The sequence below is a fragment of the Pseudonaja textilis genome, chromosome 3 (assembly GCF_049901715.1).
Source record: "Pseudonaja textilis isolate UNSWEBS1 chromosome 3, rPseTex1.2, whole genome shotgun sequence".
In the NCBI taxonomy this organism is placed as follows: Eukaryota; Metazoa; Chordata; class Lepidosauria; order Squamata; family Elapidae; genus Pseudonaja; species Pseudonaja textilis.
The window spans coordinates 132,310,220-132,326,438 of record NC_141992.1 but is presented as its reverse complement, the minus strand read 5'-3'; the positions used below and the strand labels follow the sequence as shown (position 1 = coordinate 132,326,438).

General features: G+C 38.9%; 1 protein-coding gene across 1 annotated transcript in view; it reads right to left on the bottom strand.

Annotated features, from left to right (window-relative positions):
• Nucleotides 1-15,043, bottom strand: part of CDYL (chromodomain Y like) — a 196,854-nt gene extending 181,811 nt beyond the window's left edge. Inside the window, exon 1 of the mRNA XM_026714999.2 lies at nt 14,312-15,043. Within this exon, the coding sequence (XP_026570784.1) occupies nt 14,312-14,335 (24 nt within the window). The 5' untranslated portion in view covers nt 14,336-15,043. The remainder of the gene's footprint in view (nt 1-14,311) is intronic.
• Between the last annotated feature and the right edge of the window lie 1,176 nt (nt 15,044-16,219).

Here is a 16,219-nt window from a genome sequence, read left to right as displayed (position 1 = left end):
GTATAGAGATAGAACCTCAAGCCAATTTAAGTATGTAAATCTAATAATGTGGTCCAAGAAAAAGATGATCTATGGCAGAGGTTGAAACATACTGGACTGGCTCATCAGAGGAGCCAGATGATAAGTGTCTCTTCCATGAACAATATAGTGAGATATGATTTACGGAAACCCATATCAGATTGATCATCACCCAGGTTAACAAGGACTGTGTTGGGTGTTGGAGTTCCTAGACAATGGGGCACACAATTCAGGACTGTTGGTGAGCAACTAGGGCCAGAAATTGCAGGATTAAAAAGTTGTTTACCTGTTGCAAACAAAGAGATATTGAAAACAAAGAAATAATTATATGTTATTACAAATCAAGTTCAACAAGATGATATCTAAAAGGAATGCACCAGTTCTGCAAATAATAAAACCCAAAGTCAGAAATAACGGAACAGGGCTAGCCAAATCTAGGTCAATTTATAATTTTAAAAAATGAAGTATTCAGAGAAGCAGAATTGGAAGAACTGCAAAGGTCTACCCAGGGCAAAAAAACTCCATGCCTTCCCAGAACTGTAGGGTTCTGAACTGTAGAAAGCAGACTACAGAGGCAAACCAGGAGTCAGCCAGCACTGATATTGGTTTCATTTTCAAATCAGAAGCCCTCTCTTCTGCCTTTTCTTCAGAAAAAACAAGGGTATCTAGCTAAAAAAGAATTGAAACAAAGAATAACTGAGCATCTAGAGCAGCACAAAAACAAGAAAATAATGTTGCCTGTATTGAGACTTGTTCCAACAAACAGCTAAAACAAGTATTAAAAAATGCCAATACTGTAATATCAAATATAAGTACCAGTTCACTGCAAGAAATAAACCAACTTATATACAGCACAGCTGCACTTGTAACTGAATACTTGGGATGCAAAATCAACAAACAAGAAAAAAGGCCAACAGTACACCACCAAAATGAAAGATCAGCCTGGAAAATAAGACCAATCATCTAAAATCAGATGCAGGCAAGCTAGTACAGATGAAAGAAAATAAGCTATAGAACAAGAAGACCAAAGAATACCTGATCAAGAAATATCACCTACAAATAGGAAGCACTGGAAATAATAGCAAACAACAGCTATAGCCAAGGAGATCAGCAAATATAAAACTTGAATGATACACTATGGGCAGAATTTCCAATTTCAGTCAAATCAGAAAGTTTTCTACCAATCCAGTCTACCAATGGGAGACTGCAGTGAAACAATCAACACAGAACAAGGAAGAAATGGTGAGGTTTTGGGCAGAGCTAGAGGACAACCCAAAGAAATACAACATGAATACAGCTTGGATAAAGGAGTTGGATAAGAATAAAAAAAGGTAAAATAAACAAAATTGTTGTAACAGCAGAAATGGTAGAAAAAAAAGTCATGGAAGATCAAGATTTAGTCAGCAGCAGGCGAAAATGAACTGCATGGTTTTTGGTTGAAACATCTGATTGGTCTCCACCCAATCTGTGCCAAGCAGTTTAACAACTAGTACTGCAAAGTGGTGAAGTTGAGGATTAATTAATAGGTCTGGCCAAACCAGATAATGATAATGATAATGAAAGATCTAAAAAAGGGGACTGCACCAGGAAACTACAAACTAATTATCTGCTAACCAACAACTTTCAAATTGCTAACTGATGTGGTAGCTGATGCAGTCAACAGCATCTAGTTGCAAACAAGTTCTTTCCATCCGAACAGAAAGGAAATTCCTCAAACAGCAGAGGAACAAAAAAACTGCAAGAGAAGGAAGACCAACACTAATGTACCTTGGATTAATTACCAGAAGACATTCAATTGCCTGCCAAATGATTCTATAATAAGCAAGTGTCTAGAAATAACAGGAATTTGTTGAAACATTCAAAACTTTGTGCAAAGATCAATAGCACAAAGGAAGATATAATTGCTGGTCAATGGTGATAGACTCAGAGAAGATAATATAAAGAGAAGAATTCTTCAAGGAGACTCACTATCATCACTACTGTTTATTATTGCACTAATTCCTCTGTCAACAATACTGAAGTCAGGCCATGTCTATAAATATCAAAAACAAAAGACAGCTTGTCCCACCTCCTTTATATGGATTATCTGAAGCTATATAAAAAAAACATCTTAAATAGAATTGCTAATTAACATTATACTTATATATAGTCAAGAAACTGGAATGAAATTTGGGCTGGACAAACTTACCATCAGACAAGGAAAACTAGGGAAAACTGAAGGAATCAAGATGCCCTATGGGAATATTAATTTATTTTATATTGCTGCCTATTCACCCATGGCGACTTGAGGCAGCTTACACAATGTAAAATCACATTTAAAACAAAAAAAATAAAAATAAAAACAATAAAAAACTAACAAAAATAATCAAATAAATTAGTAAAGTACAAGAGAACAAAATTTGGGGGAAAAAAACAGAAAATCAAAAACTGATGACAGCAGATCACACTAGCCACCTGATGGGCCCCATCCTTCTCTGGGTTCCCCAGGCCTGCTGGCAAAACCAGGTCTTCAGTGCCTTTTGAAAGAGAGCTAGAGTGGGGGCCATTCTAATCTGGGGGAATAATATCAAGAGTTTGGATGAAGAAAATGGCTACAAATATCTGGGCATCCTCAAGTCAAGCAGATTAGAAGTAAATACATCATTAGAGTGCAGAATATATTAAAGTCCACACCCAGTGGAGAAAATAGCATCGCTATTAATACCTGCAATTCCAGTCATTAGATACACAGCTGGAATAGTGGACTGGCTTCAAGCAGAACTAAAAGCTTTGGATAGGAAGACCAAAAAAATAGTAAGAATGAATCATGCCCTTATCTATGTAATGATGCTGACAGACTTTACTTACCAAGGAAAATAGGTGGCTATGAATGTTGCAAGTCCAGACAGTTGAAGAAAAAAGGACATTGGAAGAATATCTGAAGGATAGTGGAGAAGATTCACTGAAGCTAGTAAACCATGAAGGCTTATTGAATATTGGAGACACCAAACTGGTCAACCAGAAAGACCAAATGAAGAAAAGAAAAAAGACATAGCAACACCAAGTATTACACAGCCAGCACATTAAAAAAAAAACCAGATCAAGCAAATAACAATAAGACCTGGCAAAAGTCAAGATCAGAAAAACTGAAGTAGATAGAGGGGCTAACTCTGGCTGCATGAGACCAAGCCTTAAGAATAAAAGCAGACTAATTGAAAAGACAGCAACAGACAGTAATGCAAAGAAGCTGACAAAACAGTGGACCACCAGATCGCTGCTGCAAGATGATCACACAGACTGATTACCACTGCATGACAAATTAGCAACAATGACACATTGGAATATCTGCAAGAAATACTGTTTGCCTCTATGGAGGAATTGATGGCACTACAAATTAGGCAAAGTAACAGAAAATGAAGTGTCGGACACGACTTAGCAACTGAACAACAGAAAATGAAGAAGGTAAAGGGTTCTGGGACTTTAGAACTCAAACAAACACCTACCACATAATACCCCAGCCCTAATAATTATCAATAAGAAAAAAAATCTGGATCATGGACATGGCAGTAGAATTGAAAAACAGAACTGGATAAAATAAGAAAATATAAAGAGAAGTAGAATGACTATGGCAAAAAAAAAAAAAAGCAAAGGTAGTACCAATAGTGATAGGTGCATTGGATGGTATTCCAATGGTAGTCCAAAACTATTGGACCACCACTGGAATACCATCAGCACTGACAAAAACCACCATCAGTCAATTGCAAAAGGCAGCCTTACTTGGAAGAGGTTACATCCTGCAACAATACCTTTAACACCAACAAATATCAACGCATCAAAGTACTCAGAAGGACTTCTTCTTTTTCTTCAGCGTTTGTCTCGCGCTCGGGCGAGGTCCGCTAATGTCCTTGAGTACTGCTTCCACACCTCTCTGTCTGCCACGCGTGTCGGGTCTGCCTTCGCGATCTCTAGATCGGCCTTGATCGTGTCCATCCAGCGTTGTTTAGGTCTACCACGCGGTCTCGCTCCTCCGACAGAAGGACTCAAATATATGAATAAAATGCTAAATCCAGTTTAAATATCTGGCTGACTGAACAACAATCCATAATAATAATAAACACATATCTATTGTTTTATTTTTTTTAAAAAACAAAGTTTATTAATTTTTTCAATTAAAACAAGACAACACAAAACAGATTACAAATCTTCAACAGCGACAAATTGTGATTCCTCATTTGTAACATTATTTTGTGTTATAATTACAACTACTATATTATACGTAAATGTGTTTGCTACTATTCGTGCTCAACTTCCTTACTATTTACTATACATTCAGTTTTCGCTCAATCCATTCATACCAATATTCCCAAATCTTGTAATACTCTTGATAGCTCTTTATCTTTTAAGGCTAAAGTTGATTTATCCATTTCCGCGCAACTCATTATCTTTTGAATTACCATTTCATCTGGGGGAGTATAATGTTGCTTTCAGCATTGGGCATATGCCAATGTGGCCACAGTCAAAATGTGTAATATTATATACAGTATTTTATGTTTCTAGCATATTTTTCCTCAAATAATCCTAATAAAAACAATCTTGGTTTTAAATCAATTTGTTCCTTCGTGATTTCTTCCAGCCATTTTTTAATTATCAACCAATATTTTTGGGCTTCTGGGCAAGACCACCACATGTGATAGAATGTACCATCTTTATTTTTACATTTCCAGCATGCCGGCTCATATTGTGGTTCATCTTCGTCAATCTCGAAGGGGACAGATGCCATCTATAGAACATTTTATAGGCATTTTCTTTGTAGGTTGCTGATTTTGTAATTTTATTATTCCTATTCCAAACTGTCCCCCATTCTGCCAAATTTATATTACGTCCAACATTTCAGCTCCAGGCTATCATATTACCTTTAACTAGCTCTTCTTCTAACTCTATGTCTATTAGGTAGTTATAAATTTTGGATATTTTTTTTAATCTGGGCCTTTTATCTAAATGTTGTGGTTTCACATGTATTCCATACTCTTTTATATCCCGTCTATACCTATTTTGCACTTGGAGAAAAGCCCACCTGTCGATTTGTATCCCTTGTTCCTGGAGGTCGTGCCATGTTTTCAACTTTCCTTATGTATCTAATAGATCTTTATATTTAATCATCTTATTCATGTCTAAATTATCGCTTCCATTGTTGATAGCCACAAGGGGATTTTTGTATGTTTTTTCCTGATTTTATTCCAATTACATAATAAAGAATCTTCAATTAGGTGTCTGTGGAAATAGTTATGTTTGGGAGTCCCCGTATCCCATAGAAAGGCATGCCAGCCCCTTTGCAAGTCATGACCTTCTAGAATCAATACCCTTTTGTTGGTTAAATCCACCCATTTTTCAGCCAGACTAGAGAGGCTGCACTATAATATAGCTCTCAATTTGGAAGTCCCAAGCCACCTCTGCTCTTCACATCCTGTAGCGTTTTTTAATTTATTCTGGAATTTTTGTCCTGCCAGATAAATTTTGCAATACTCCTATTAAGCTCTACAAAATAATTTTTCTGTATTCTAATCAGTATTGTCTGAAATAGATATATACATTTTGGTAGAATGGTCATTTTTATGGTGGCAATCCTCCCTAATAGGGAGAGTTGCAATTTGGCCCATTATATATCTTGTTTTTATTCAAATTGTTTTAAAGGGAGAAAAGTTAAAAGGAGAAATGTAAAATAGAGGTGACACTTTGAGAAATATTTAAATAATTTTAACACATTTTTTTTTATTAGATTAACCTCATCACATATTAACATTTTGTGACAGGAAGAATTTTTATAACCCAAAAAGTTACACACTGATTTTATGTAATGGTATGTGAGAATATCCTGGGGGAGGGGAGATGCTGCCTAGGAAAAGATCAGATGATAAGGGGGAGCTCGAGGCTGCATAATAGGCAGAGAGAAAGAAACTCCGAAAGGAACCTCCCTAGCTTCTATCAGGCTGTAAAATGGGACTGCAGGAGATTTGCACTTTCAGACTTGCAAGATTCTGTTAATGTAGCTTTACAATAAAGTAGAACTAGCTCAGCTTGTTGTGTTTCCTGTCTGGCCTATCTAAGAAGGTTGACATTTTAATAATAAATATAAACCTAATAGTACAGCTACCATGAAAAATAAAATGAGACTAAGGATTATATGGGTACTGCTGACACAATATTTGAATCTGATAAGGCCCTACATATATAAGAGTGTTTTCTTCCTCTTCCATCTCATCACATTTATCTTGATTACATAATACTTAGTTAAATCAAAATCACAGAGGCTAGCCTTCTTTTCCTTGAACAAAAGTGGCTCTCTAAATCAGGAGTTCTCAACCTTTGGTCCACGGACCGCTGGGAGGCCGTGATGTTGTCACAGGGGGTCTGCAAAGGCTTGAAGAAATGTGGTGATTTAAATCTTAAGTCTTGGGAGTCTGTGGCCACACGAAGTATTTAAAGGGGTTCCGTGCTGAAGAAAAGATTGAGAACCATTGTTCTAAATGCTATTTTTATTATTATAACTTTCAACATCCTTCACTACTGATGTAATAATGCTCAGGCTCTTATAGATGGAGAATTATAGGTTCCCGATTCCTGACCTAAATTACATAATTGAAAAGGTGGACCGGTTTCAAGCCATATTTGACCTGTTGTCAGCTTTGGAAGAAATATTAGTACCAGAAGCTTCCACACTGCCATATTCTTGAGCCTGGGAAAATGGGAGGGGGGAATTTCATGGAGCGTATGTGGTTAGACGTGATAGCATTCTTCTTTAAAGTCAAGGTCGTATTATTTCTGCACCTGGCTGAGGAATGGTTGAGGGGATGTCTCAAGTTTGGATGGATGGTGATTGGGGCATGTGACGCAATGACGGGTGCAGGGGTGGATTTGTAATGTTTTACTTATTGGAGGGAAACCTGGAACTTTCAGATTCAGAATTTCCCAGATGTGCCAGTTTACTACTCTAATAAAAGGAAACTTTGAGAACATGTCTGTCTCGGAGTTATTGATTAGAGTTGAGTTTTTCTGGAACGCTGACACCTGTTCTACTATACATTTTTCAAACAATAAAATGACCAATGTAGAATATAGAGAGAAGTTGCCCGGCATTGTGAATTATTATAATTCTAAATTCTTTAGCTAATTACGTTGCATGAACTATTACTAGTCTACTTTTCAATTTTGCTAGTATTTCACTTTCACTTTTCAAATTCACTAGGAGATACCACGAATAATTTTAAATAGATATAACCTATGTTATTTTAAAGTAATTTATACTATCGTTTAATGCAGATAGTCCTTGATTTACAACCATAATTGAGCCTAAAATTTATGTTGTGAGGATTTTTTAAGGTGAGTTTTGCCTCTTTTTACATCATTTCTTGCCACAGTTGTTAAGTGAATCACGGCAGTTGATAAATTAGTAATGTGGTTGTTAAGTGAATTAGACTTCCCCATTGGTTTTGCTTGTCAGAAGGTTGCAAAAAGTGATCACATGACCCCAGGATGCTGCAACAGTTGTAAATATGAACCAGTTGCCAAGCATCAGAATTTTGATCACATGATCATGGGAATGCTGCAAAGGTTGTAACTAAAAACCGGTCTAAGTCCCTTTTTTCAATGCCTTTGTAACTTTGAATGGTCACTAAATCAACTGTTATTAATCAAAGATTACCTATATTATTATTAAAGCTACCTAAGTTAGAAAAAAATACAAAATTGTCATTCATTAAAAGGGTAAACATCTAAAAACTAAGCACACAAATACATCTTCCCAATTATTTATTTTAAATTATTTTATTTTTAAAATGATTTTTTTAAAAAATTAAAATGAAACCCAAAACATTGATTCACATTGTATACCAGATTTTACCATGTTTTGTTGCATAATCTTCAATGTTTGGAGATTATATCGCATATTGGTATAATACCAATATATACCATATAATACCACATATTGAACACAAGGCCACATTATGGCTTAGCAGAATGCATAAATTTAATAAAGAGGAAACACTTTTATTATTTATTATTATCTATTAAAAGTCTCTAAGTGCAAGGACATCATAAGAAAATGCTGTATTTTTAGCTGCCAAGGAAATTACTTCTGAAACTGCACCTGAGAAATTATCTTAAAAGTTTGGGACGGGATCATCTAGCCCAGAATTGAACTCAGGGTCAATGAAGGAACTGAAATTAAAGTACACACAACATATTATTACTTTGTTGTTGTTAGTTGCGAAGTCATATCCAACCCATTGCGACCCCATGGACAACGTTTCTCCAGGCCTTCCAGTCCTCTACCATCCCCCAGAGTCCATTTAAGTTTACACCAATTGCTTCAGTGACTCCATCCAGGGACCTCATCCTCCGTCGTCCCCTTCTTCTTTTGCCTTCCTCAATCTTTCCCAGCATTAGGCTCTTCTCCATGAGTCCTTCCTTCTCATTAGGGGGCCAAAGTGTTTGAGTTTCATCTTCAGGATCTGGCCTTCTAAAGAGCAGTCAGGGTTGATCTCCTCTAGGACTGACCGGTTTGATCACCTTGCAGTTCAAGCCATAGACTTGCAGGAGTCTTCTCTAGCACCATAGTTCAAAGGCCTCAATTCTTTTGTGCTCAGCCTTTCTTATGGTCCAACTTTCACAGCCATACATTGCAACTGAGAAGACCATAGCCTTGGCTATACGCACTTTTGTTGGCAGGGTGCTTTTTAGTATGCTGTCTAGATTTGCCATAGCTTTCCTCCCCAGGAGCAAGCATCTTTTAATTTCTTGGCTGTAGTCCCCATTCTGTGGTGATCTTGGAGCCCAGGAAAATAAAATCTGTTACTACCTCCATTTCTTCCCCATCTATTTGCCTGGAATTGAGAGGGCCAGATGTAGTGATCTTAGTTTTCTTAGTGTTGAGTTTCAAGCCAACTTTTGCACTCTCCTCCTTCACTCGCATCAAGAGGCTCTTTAGTTCCTCTTCACTTTCTGCCATTAGAGTGGTATCATCTGCATATCTGAGGTTGTTGATATTTTTCCCGGCAATCTTAATTCCAACTCATGATTCATGTAGCCCCGCCTTTCTCATGATGTACTCTGCATATAAGTCAAATAGGCAGGGCGACAGTATACAGCCTTGCCAAATTTCTTTCCCAATTTTGAACCAATCAGTGGTTCCGTGTCCAGTTCTCACTGTTGCTTTTTGATCCACATTTAGGTTTCTCAAGAGACAGATAAGATAGTCTGGTACTCCCATCTCTTAAAGAACTTGACACATTTTGTTGTGTTCCACACAATCGAAGGCTTTAACATAGTCAATGAAGCAGAAGTAGATGTTTTTCTGGAACTCCCTAGCTTTCTCCTTGATCCAGCATATGTTGGCAATTTGATCTCTAGTTCCTCTGCCTCTTCAAAATCCTCCCTGTACTTCTGGTAGTTCTCGATCCATATACTACTGCAGCCTAGCTTGTAGGATTTTGAGCATAACTTTACTAGCACGTGAAATGAGTTCAATGGTGCGGTAGTTTGAACATTCTTTGGCATGGCCCTTCTTTGGAATTGGAATGTAAACTGACCTTTTCCAATCCTGTGGCCACTGTTGAGTTTTCCAAATTTGCTGGCAAATTGAGTGTAGCACTCTTACGGCATCATCTTTTATGATTTTGAATAGCTTAGCTGGGATACTGTCACCTCCACTAGCTTTGTTGTTGCTCGGACTTTCTAAGGCCCATTTGACTTCACATTCTAGGATGTCTGGCTCAAGGTCAGTGACCACTCCGTTATGGTCAGTGACCATCCCATTGTGGTTAGCCTCTACTTAAATTTATCCAATACAAGAAGGCCTATCACCTTTTTGGATATTTAGTTCTATCATCAAAATGTTTTTAACAAGCTTTTCCAAAACATTCAATTGGAATTTGATTTTCTGTATCTTAAATCCATAAGTCCTGACATTTTTCATGAGGTCTCTTTTCCTGAATAGGATCCACATTTAATTGAATCTGTCAAATTATGACCACAGAAGCACTCAATTATGCATCACTTAACTGTGACAAATTTCTTCTTTTTTGTATGTGCATGCACTAACCCAATGCACAAACCAAAGGGCAGAGTTGGTATTGGGTGATGCTACTTATATCATTTTCCCTTATTACCCCCTGCAGAAGCCTTTTTTTTTAACAAGGTGATAGTAACTTTGTCAATTTTCAATCCTAAACATGATCAGCTACTTCAACCTTTTGTATCTCTGTAAGAATTTGTAATCCCTTAATGATTCTCAGCATCCTTCCACTTCTGTTTCAGTTTTGCTCAATTCTTCTTAAAGTGTGGTGACCAAAACTAGACACAATATCTGAGGTGAGATCCGGTCAAAACTGAATAAGGTGGTATTATATATCATGGTTTGGAAGCTATGTTAGTGTAAATTGTCACTGTATTTGCCTTTATAGAACTCATATTCAGATTTCAGTTATTTAACTCAATTTTTTTCACAGGTGTTCATTAAAACAGATCAAGATTTTTCTATAAAACTTCTATAGAGTCAAAAAGTACATAGTATATTCAATGTACTTGAAATAATAACTCCATATAACTTGCTGATTCTAAATATTCTTAAAGAGAAGTCATTCATAAAGGTAGTATGTGTTTGTTTCTGACTTGGGTCACTCAGTAACACAAGTAATTTACCAATTCTTTTCTAAAGTTTTTGAAGATAAATGGAGGGAATTTCATCAAACTTCAGAAAAATGCGTAGGATTTCTTATAAAACATGTCTATGGCATAAATGGGTGGCTAGGTAGGTGGGTGGAAACAAGGAAGATTAATGTTGCTCATGGTTTATCCACCGTCTTGAATAAATTTGTATATAATTCCATTTGATGTTCATACCATCCTTTCAACACTTTTGTAAACCAAAGGATGATTAAATCTAGTACAAATTAATCCACAACTTCTCCAAACAATTTCTTCTTTTGTAATAAAGCAAGGGTTAGTAGTTTTGTATAAGCTGCAGTGCTGTCTTTTTTGTACCATCTTCTGTACAAATACACAAAATCATCAATTTATTAATCAATGTTCTTCCAATTAAAATGCTTTGAAGATCTTACCTACACCATTTCCTAATTGGATTATCACATATATTACTATAAAGTTTATATTTCATTCTGACAGTTTTCTAGAATTTCAAAAAAATAGGTATATCTTGTTTTAATCATTTGAGATTATGTTATTGCCTCCTAATGCAATAATTCCAAACCACTAATTGAAATATCATAACTTATCTGAACACATCTCAGCTGAAAAAAGTGTTATCATTTTACAAATATAGCGAGACTCAGTTCTCTTCCATCTGAAACATAGTATGAATGATTATCAAGAAACTGATTTTTTTCAATTTTCTTACTAATTTTTTCAACAGTAAAGCAAACTCTATAACTTCTTTAAAAAGTCCACGAATATTTGTAAAGAAAGTTTCTATACCTAACCCAGCTTCAGTAATAGCCTTAGTTAATCCTTCAATTTCAGTTACTATCCAAATGGTGTACTTATATAAAGCACCTGCCATAGTCTTTAATACAGGGGTCTCAAACTCGTGGCCCGTGGGCCAATTGCGGCCTGCAGGACGATATCCTATGGCCCCCACCGTGATATGAAAGTATAATATTAGTGCGGCCCGCAGGGGGAATGGACCTCTGAAGGAAGTCCCACCCGCCATTCCTCGTCGTGGCTTCTTCTCCACCCTGAACTTTAACAAGTCCAAGTACAGGTCCAGACTTACTGATGATCATCTTCAAGCCATACTGAGGGTCTCAAGTGCCTCCTCTCTCAAGCCAAATGTGGCTCAGATATGTGAGAGGAAGCGTTGTCAAGTCTCTGGCAGCAAGGAGTAAGCTGGAGAAGCCATGTTCTGAGGAACTGTTCATGATCTTCATTCAATGTACCATTCATGTGTTCAGGACAGTTCATGTATTGGAGAAATCATTAACTGTTGATGACATTTGAGGATATTTTTTTAACAACGTTTTTTGTGGAATCCCTTATGCGGCCCAGCCTCACCCAGACTCTGCCTCCAGCAGCCCCCAGGTAAATTGAGTTTGAGACCCCTGCTTTAATACCTTGATTTGCTTTCTCAAGCATTCTTCCAAGTTCTTTAATTCATAGGGTTAGCTTTCTATAGCCCAATTAACATGACTGAGTGATAAACTAAACACAATGCAGCTTGGAGGGGGCTATTCTGTGCAATCAACAGTATGAGTTACTAAAGTCATAAGCAATTCATAAGTTCCATTTCTGGACAACAGATACAAGAATCCCCAACATCAGAAAAAAAGGAACTGGATTAAATTGTCCAATGACCTTCCTAGAAAAGAACAATTCAGAAAATATATGCACTTATGAAATATCGGTTAAAAATCCCAACAGATTGAACCAGCTGCTAAGTTATTATATTACTGACAATTCCCTCAAATAATTTGCTTGTACTGTCCTCTAAAGATCCCCCAAATCTTTGGTGTCTTTAGTCATAATTTACTTTTATAATCAACATAATCAATTAATTTTATAATCAACTGAGGTTGCAGATCACTGGATCAAGGAACAAATCAATTCAGAATTCTCATTCAAGACACAAATGTCCAAGCTCAAATTATATTGGGGACACATTATGCAAAGTTTTTAGTTCTCTTGAGAAGACTGGAAAAGGTGGAAGCAAAGAAATGATCAACCACAAGATGGATGGACTCCATTAGAGTAGCAACTATACTATTGTTAGATCTAAAGGACCAGGGGGGGGGGATAATTCTAGATGAAATCTAAGTGGTCTCTCTTAAGATTGAACACTTAATGGCACATAATCATCAATCAAGATTATTAGTTCAAAAATTTCATTTGTTCAAAAACTGAACTCTGCTCACTCATAGATATGGACTACTGTCCACTGATCAGCTGAAAACTGGAATTTACAGCTCCTAAATTCTTCCTTCTGCATAACTTTGAGTTCCACATTAAGAGTACAACACTATTTTATTATAAATAAAGTTATAAAGTCAGTGAAGCACAATCCCTAGTAATTGAGTTAGAGTTGTATCCTATGTTTTGTATTACTATTTAATATATTTTAGTAATTCTAAGGTTCCAGACTCACATGTCTGCTAATAAGTTAAACTCACAAACTTATCAAACCTGTCTACATTTGTCCATGGTAGAAGAAAACTAGCACAGGCTCTTCAATGAGTTTTACCTCCCAAATGAATTAGAATGGTTTCCAAAATTTAATGCAAGCATTAACCTATATAAAATACTCCATAAAATATACATTAAAAAGAAAAAATAACCAAGAAATTGCACCTGAAAGGAATCCCCCATCCTGTGCCAGTACATTGAAGATTTATAAATGGCATCAAAAGACTGGAAATTCAAAGTTAAAAAAGTCACCTTCCTCCATCTCAAGCAAAGCCAACCAAGCTATTTACTACCACTTCGTCCAGCTGGGCATCCCTCAAATAAAATACCATGCGTTGGAACTAGCCATCCCCCACCCATGCCACCCACCCACAAAAACCTCCCCAAACTTGTCCATTCTGCTAAAGAATGCAGAGTTAATATTAGTTTTGGATGTTTTGTGTGTTGTGCATCAACGCAAGCTGGCTCGCCAGGCAAAGGTGTCAATGTACTTTCCAAAGAGAGGAAGATAACCCTTCCTTTCGCCTTCCCATCCACCCATCCACCCCATCCACTACCCACCCCACCCCAAAACGGGCAGAACTTCTACAACACAATTTTTTTGCACACTACCCAAAACCACTTTTGTGCGCAAGGAGGAGGTCTGGGCAAGTCGCGGCTGTCAGCGCCCGCTACCTAACGTCCGGCACCCACCCTTTTCCCCTTCCCTCGTGGCGAGACCCGAGAGGGTGAAAGGGGTGGCCGTGGAGTTTGGGGGGGTCGGGTTAAAAAAGAAGAAGGGGGGGAGCGAGAGAAAGCGCAAGCCAATGGTTACACTTTACCGTCTCCTGCTTTCAGTCATATTTCCGTCCTCCTCTAGCGAAACTGGGGGAGGGAAGAGAGGCAGTCTCGCAGTTTGGAAACAGACACACAACACACACAACACACAAACATACACACACACACACACACAGGGCCCCGCCAAGAAAAGCCAGAAGCCGAAAGCAACTGAGGAGAGAGGGCGCCGGATTTTAAGCCCTCACACACTCACACCCCCGAAAAAAAGCGTGTAAGGGGTGGGGTGGGGGCTGGCTGGCGGGAATAAGGAAGGGACGAGGAGAAAGGGGGGAGCATCGGGGCTGATTACCTCGTAGAGTTCCTCGGAAGCCATGCTGAGGCGCCCGCCTGCCGCCTGCCTCCCAAGGTGGAGTTGGGTGCTGGTTTGGAGCTACTTTTGTCTCACTTGGGGTCTTGGTGTGGCCTCTGCCGCCGCCGCCGCTTCGCTTTTCCTTCCCCCAGCCACCCACCACCCCTCCTCAGATATGCGTGTATTCTGCCTCGCTCCACAGCGCTCCTCTCCTCAAATGCCCGGGCGCTGGTGGCGGTAGTGCTGCTGCTGCTGGTGGTGGTGGTGGTGGTGATAGTGGTGGTGGTGGTAGTGCCTCTGCCGCCCTCCTCCTCCGCGGCTGGTGGTGCTTGTGCGCAAACCAAGCTGCGCAACGGGGCTCGCTCACTCACACTCACCACTCACACTCTCTCGCGCACACTTTGCTCGCGAGGCGCGGGAGAGCGGGGAGAGGGAGGAGGAGGAAGAGGAGGAGGTAGCAACTGCAGCGGCAAGGACTCCCTGTACCCGCCGCCAGCTCCACCACCACCACCACCACCACTCGGTGTCCCTTCCAGCGCCTCGCTTCGGCGCCCGGCTGACTCTCCCTCTCTAGGATCACTAATCGAGCGCAGAGAAAGCGCCACCCGGCCGGGCTCTCGCCTGGTCTAGCGCCATCCTCTTCCTCCTCCCCCTCCCCTCCTTTGATCGCCCATTGTCTCCTCAGCTGAGCGGCGGCGTGAGGGGGCGGCCGGGATTGGGCCAATGGCCGCCGGGAGAAAGGGGGAGGAGCGACGAAAGGGGAGGAGGGAAAAAAAGGGAGGAGGGAGAAAGTGGTGAGGAGGGGCCGGGTCTGCCATATGCATCGTTGGAGGAAGTGGTGGTGTTGGTTGAAGAGAAGAGTGAGCCCAAGTTTTGAGGCATCGTTGGAGGAAGTGGTGGTGTTGGTTGAAGAGAAGAGTGAGCTCAAGTTTTGAGGCTCTTGGGACATTCCTGGCCAGAGCTCCACCTCCCATGAGGTTCTAAGGAAGGAACAAAAGTGCCTTTCTTCATCCTTGTCTTCAGTCAAGCTGACACATAAGCTCATCCCTCCATTTTGTTCACCCATTAATCTTCATTTCCATTGGTATCTGAACCCCCAGTATTGTGCATCCATTTAGTTATCTAGTTACATTAATTCACTAGTTTCTCCTCTGCCTCTTCCCTTTCCATCTCCTCATTCCTATATTTCACTTGATTCCCACCTAGCTCTGCTATCTCACTTTTCCTTAGTTACTTCGGCAAATAATGCTCCGGGGTGGCTGTTGCTTCCTCTTTTCTATCTACTCATTTGCCTATCCTGTCTACATTTCACTTCCATTCATCTCAATCTTCTCCTGTATTTTTGCTTGGTCTTTGACCTCTTTACCTTCTTTTGGTCTCTTGCAATCCCTTTTTCTAAGAGTTCTCTCATGCAATCAACAGTTGTCCTTCCATCACATTTCATTTATTATCATATTCTTTGGTTTTTTGGTTCCTACCTGGTATGCATTCTCTAACTATTTGGATTGCGCTCTGCCATTTTTATTCATCTACAACTTTTTTGTGGGTTTATATTCACAGCATATAATCTTATTTTACTTCTTTTATCTCACTGTTCATCAATTCAGCATTTTTGCATCAATTTTCTTTTTATATACTATCCATCCTTTCCCATTTTCTTAACCAACCCATTCTATATGAAGTTGCATACTTCTTCTTTACAAATAATCCCTAGTCATCACCCTTATACAATTTCTTTGTTAATATTCCCATTCATCTTTACTGTCATTATCATCTGTTTTTATTTGTTGCTGTCTCATAAACACTTCTATTGTCTATGGATTCCATCTATCCCTTTGGTACCTATTGGTATCTTAGATTATTTATCTTTTATATATTGACACATTTTGTTTATATCAATTCCTGTCA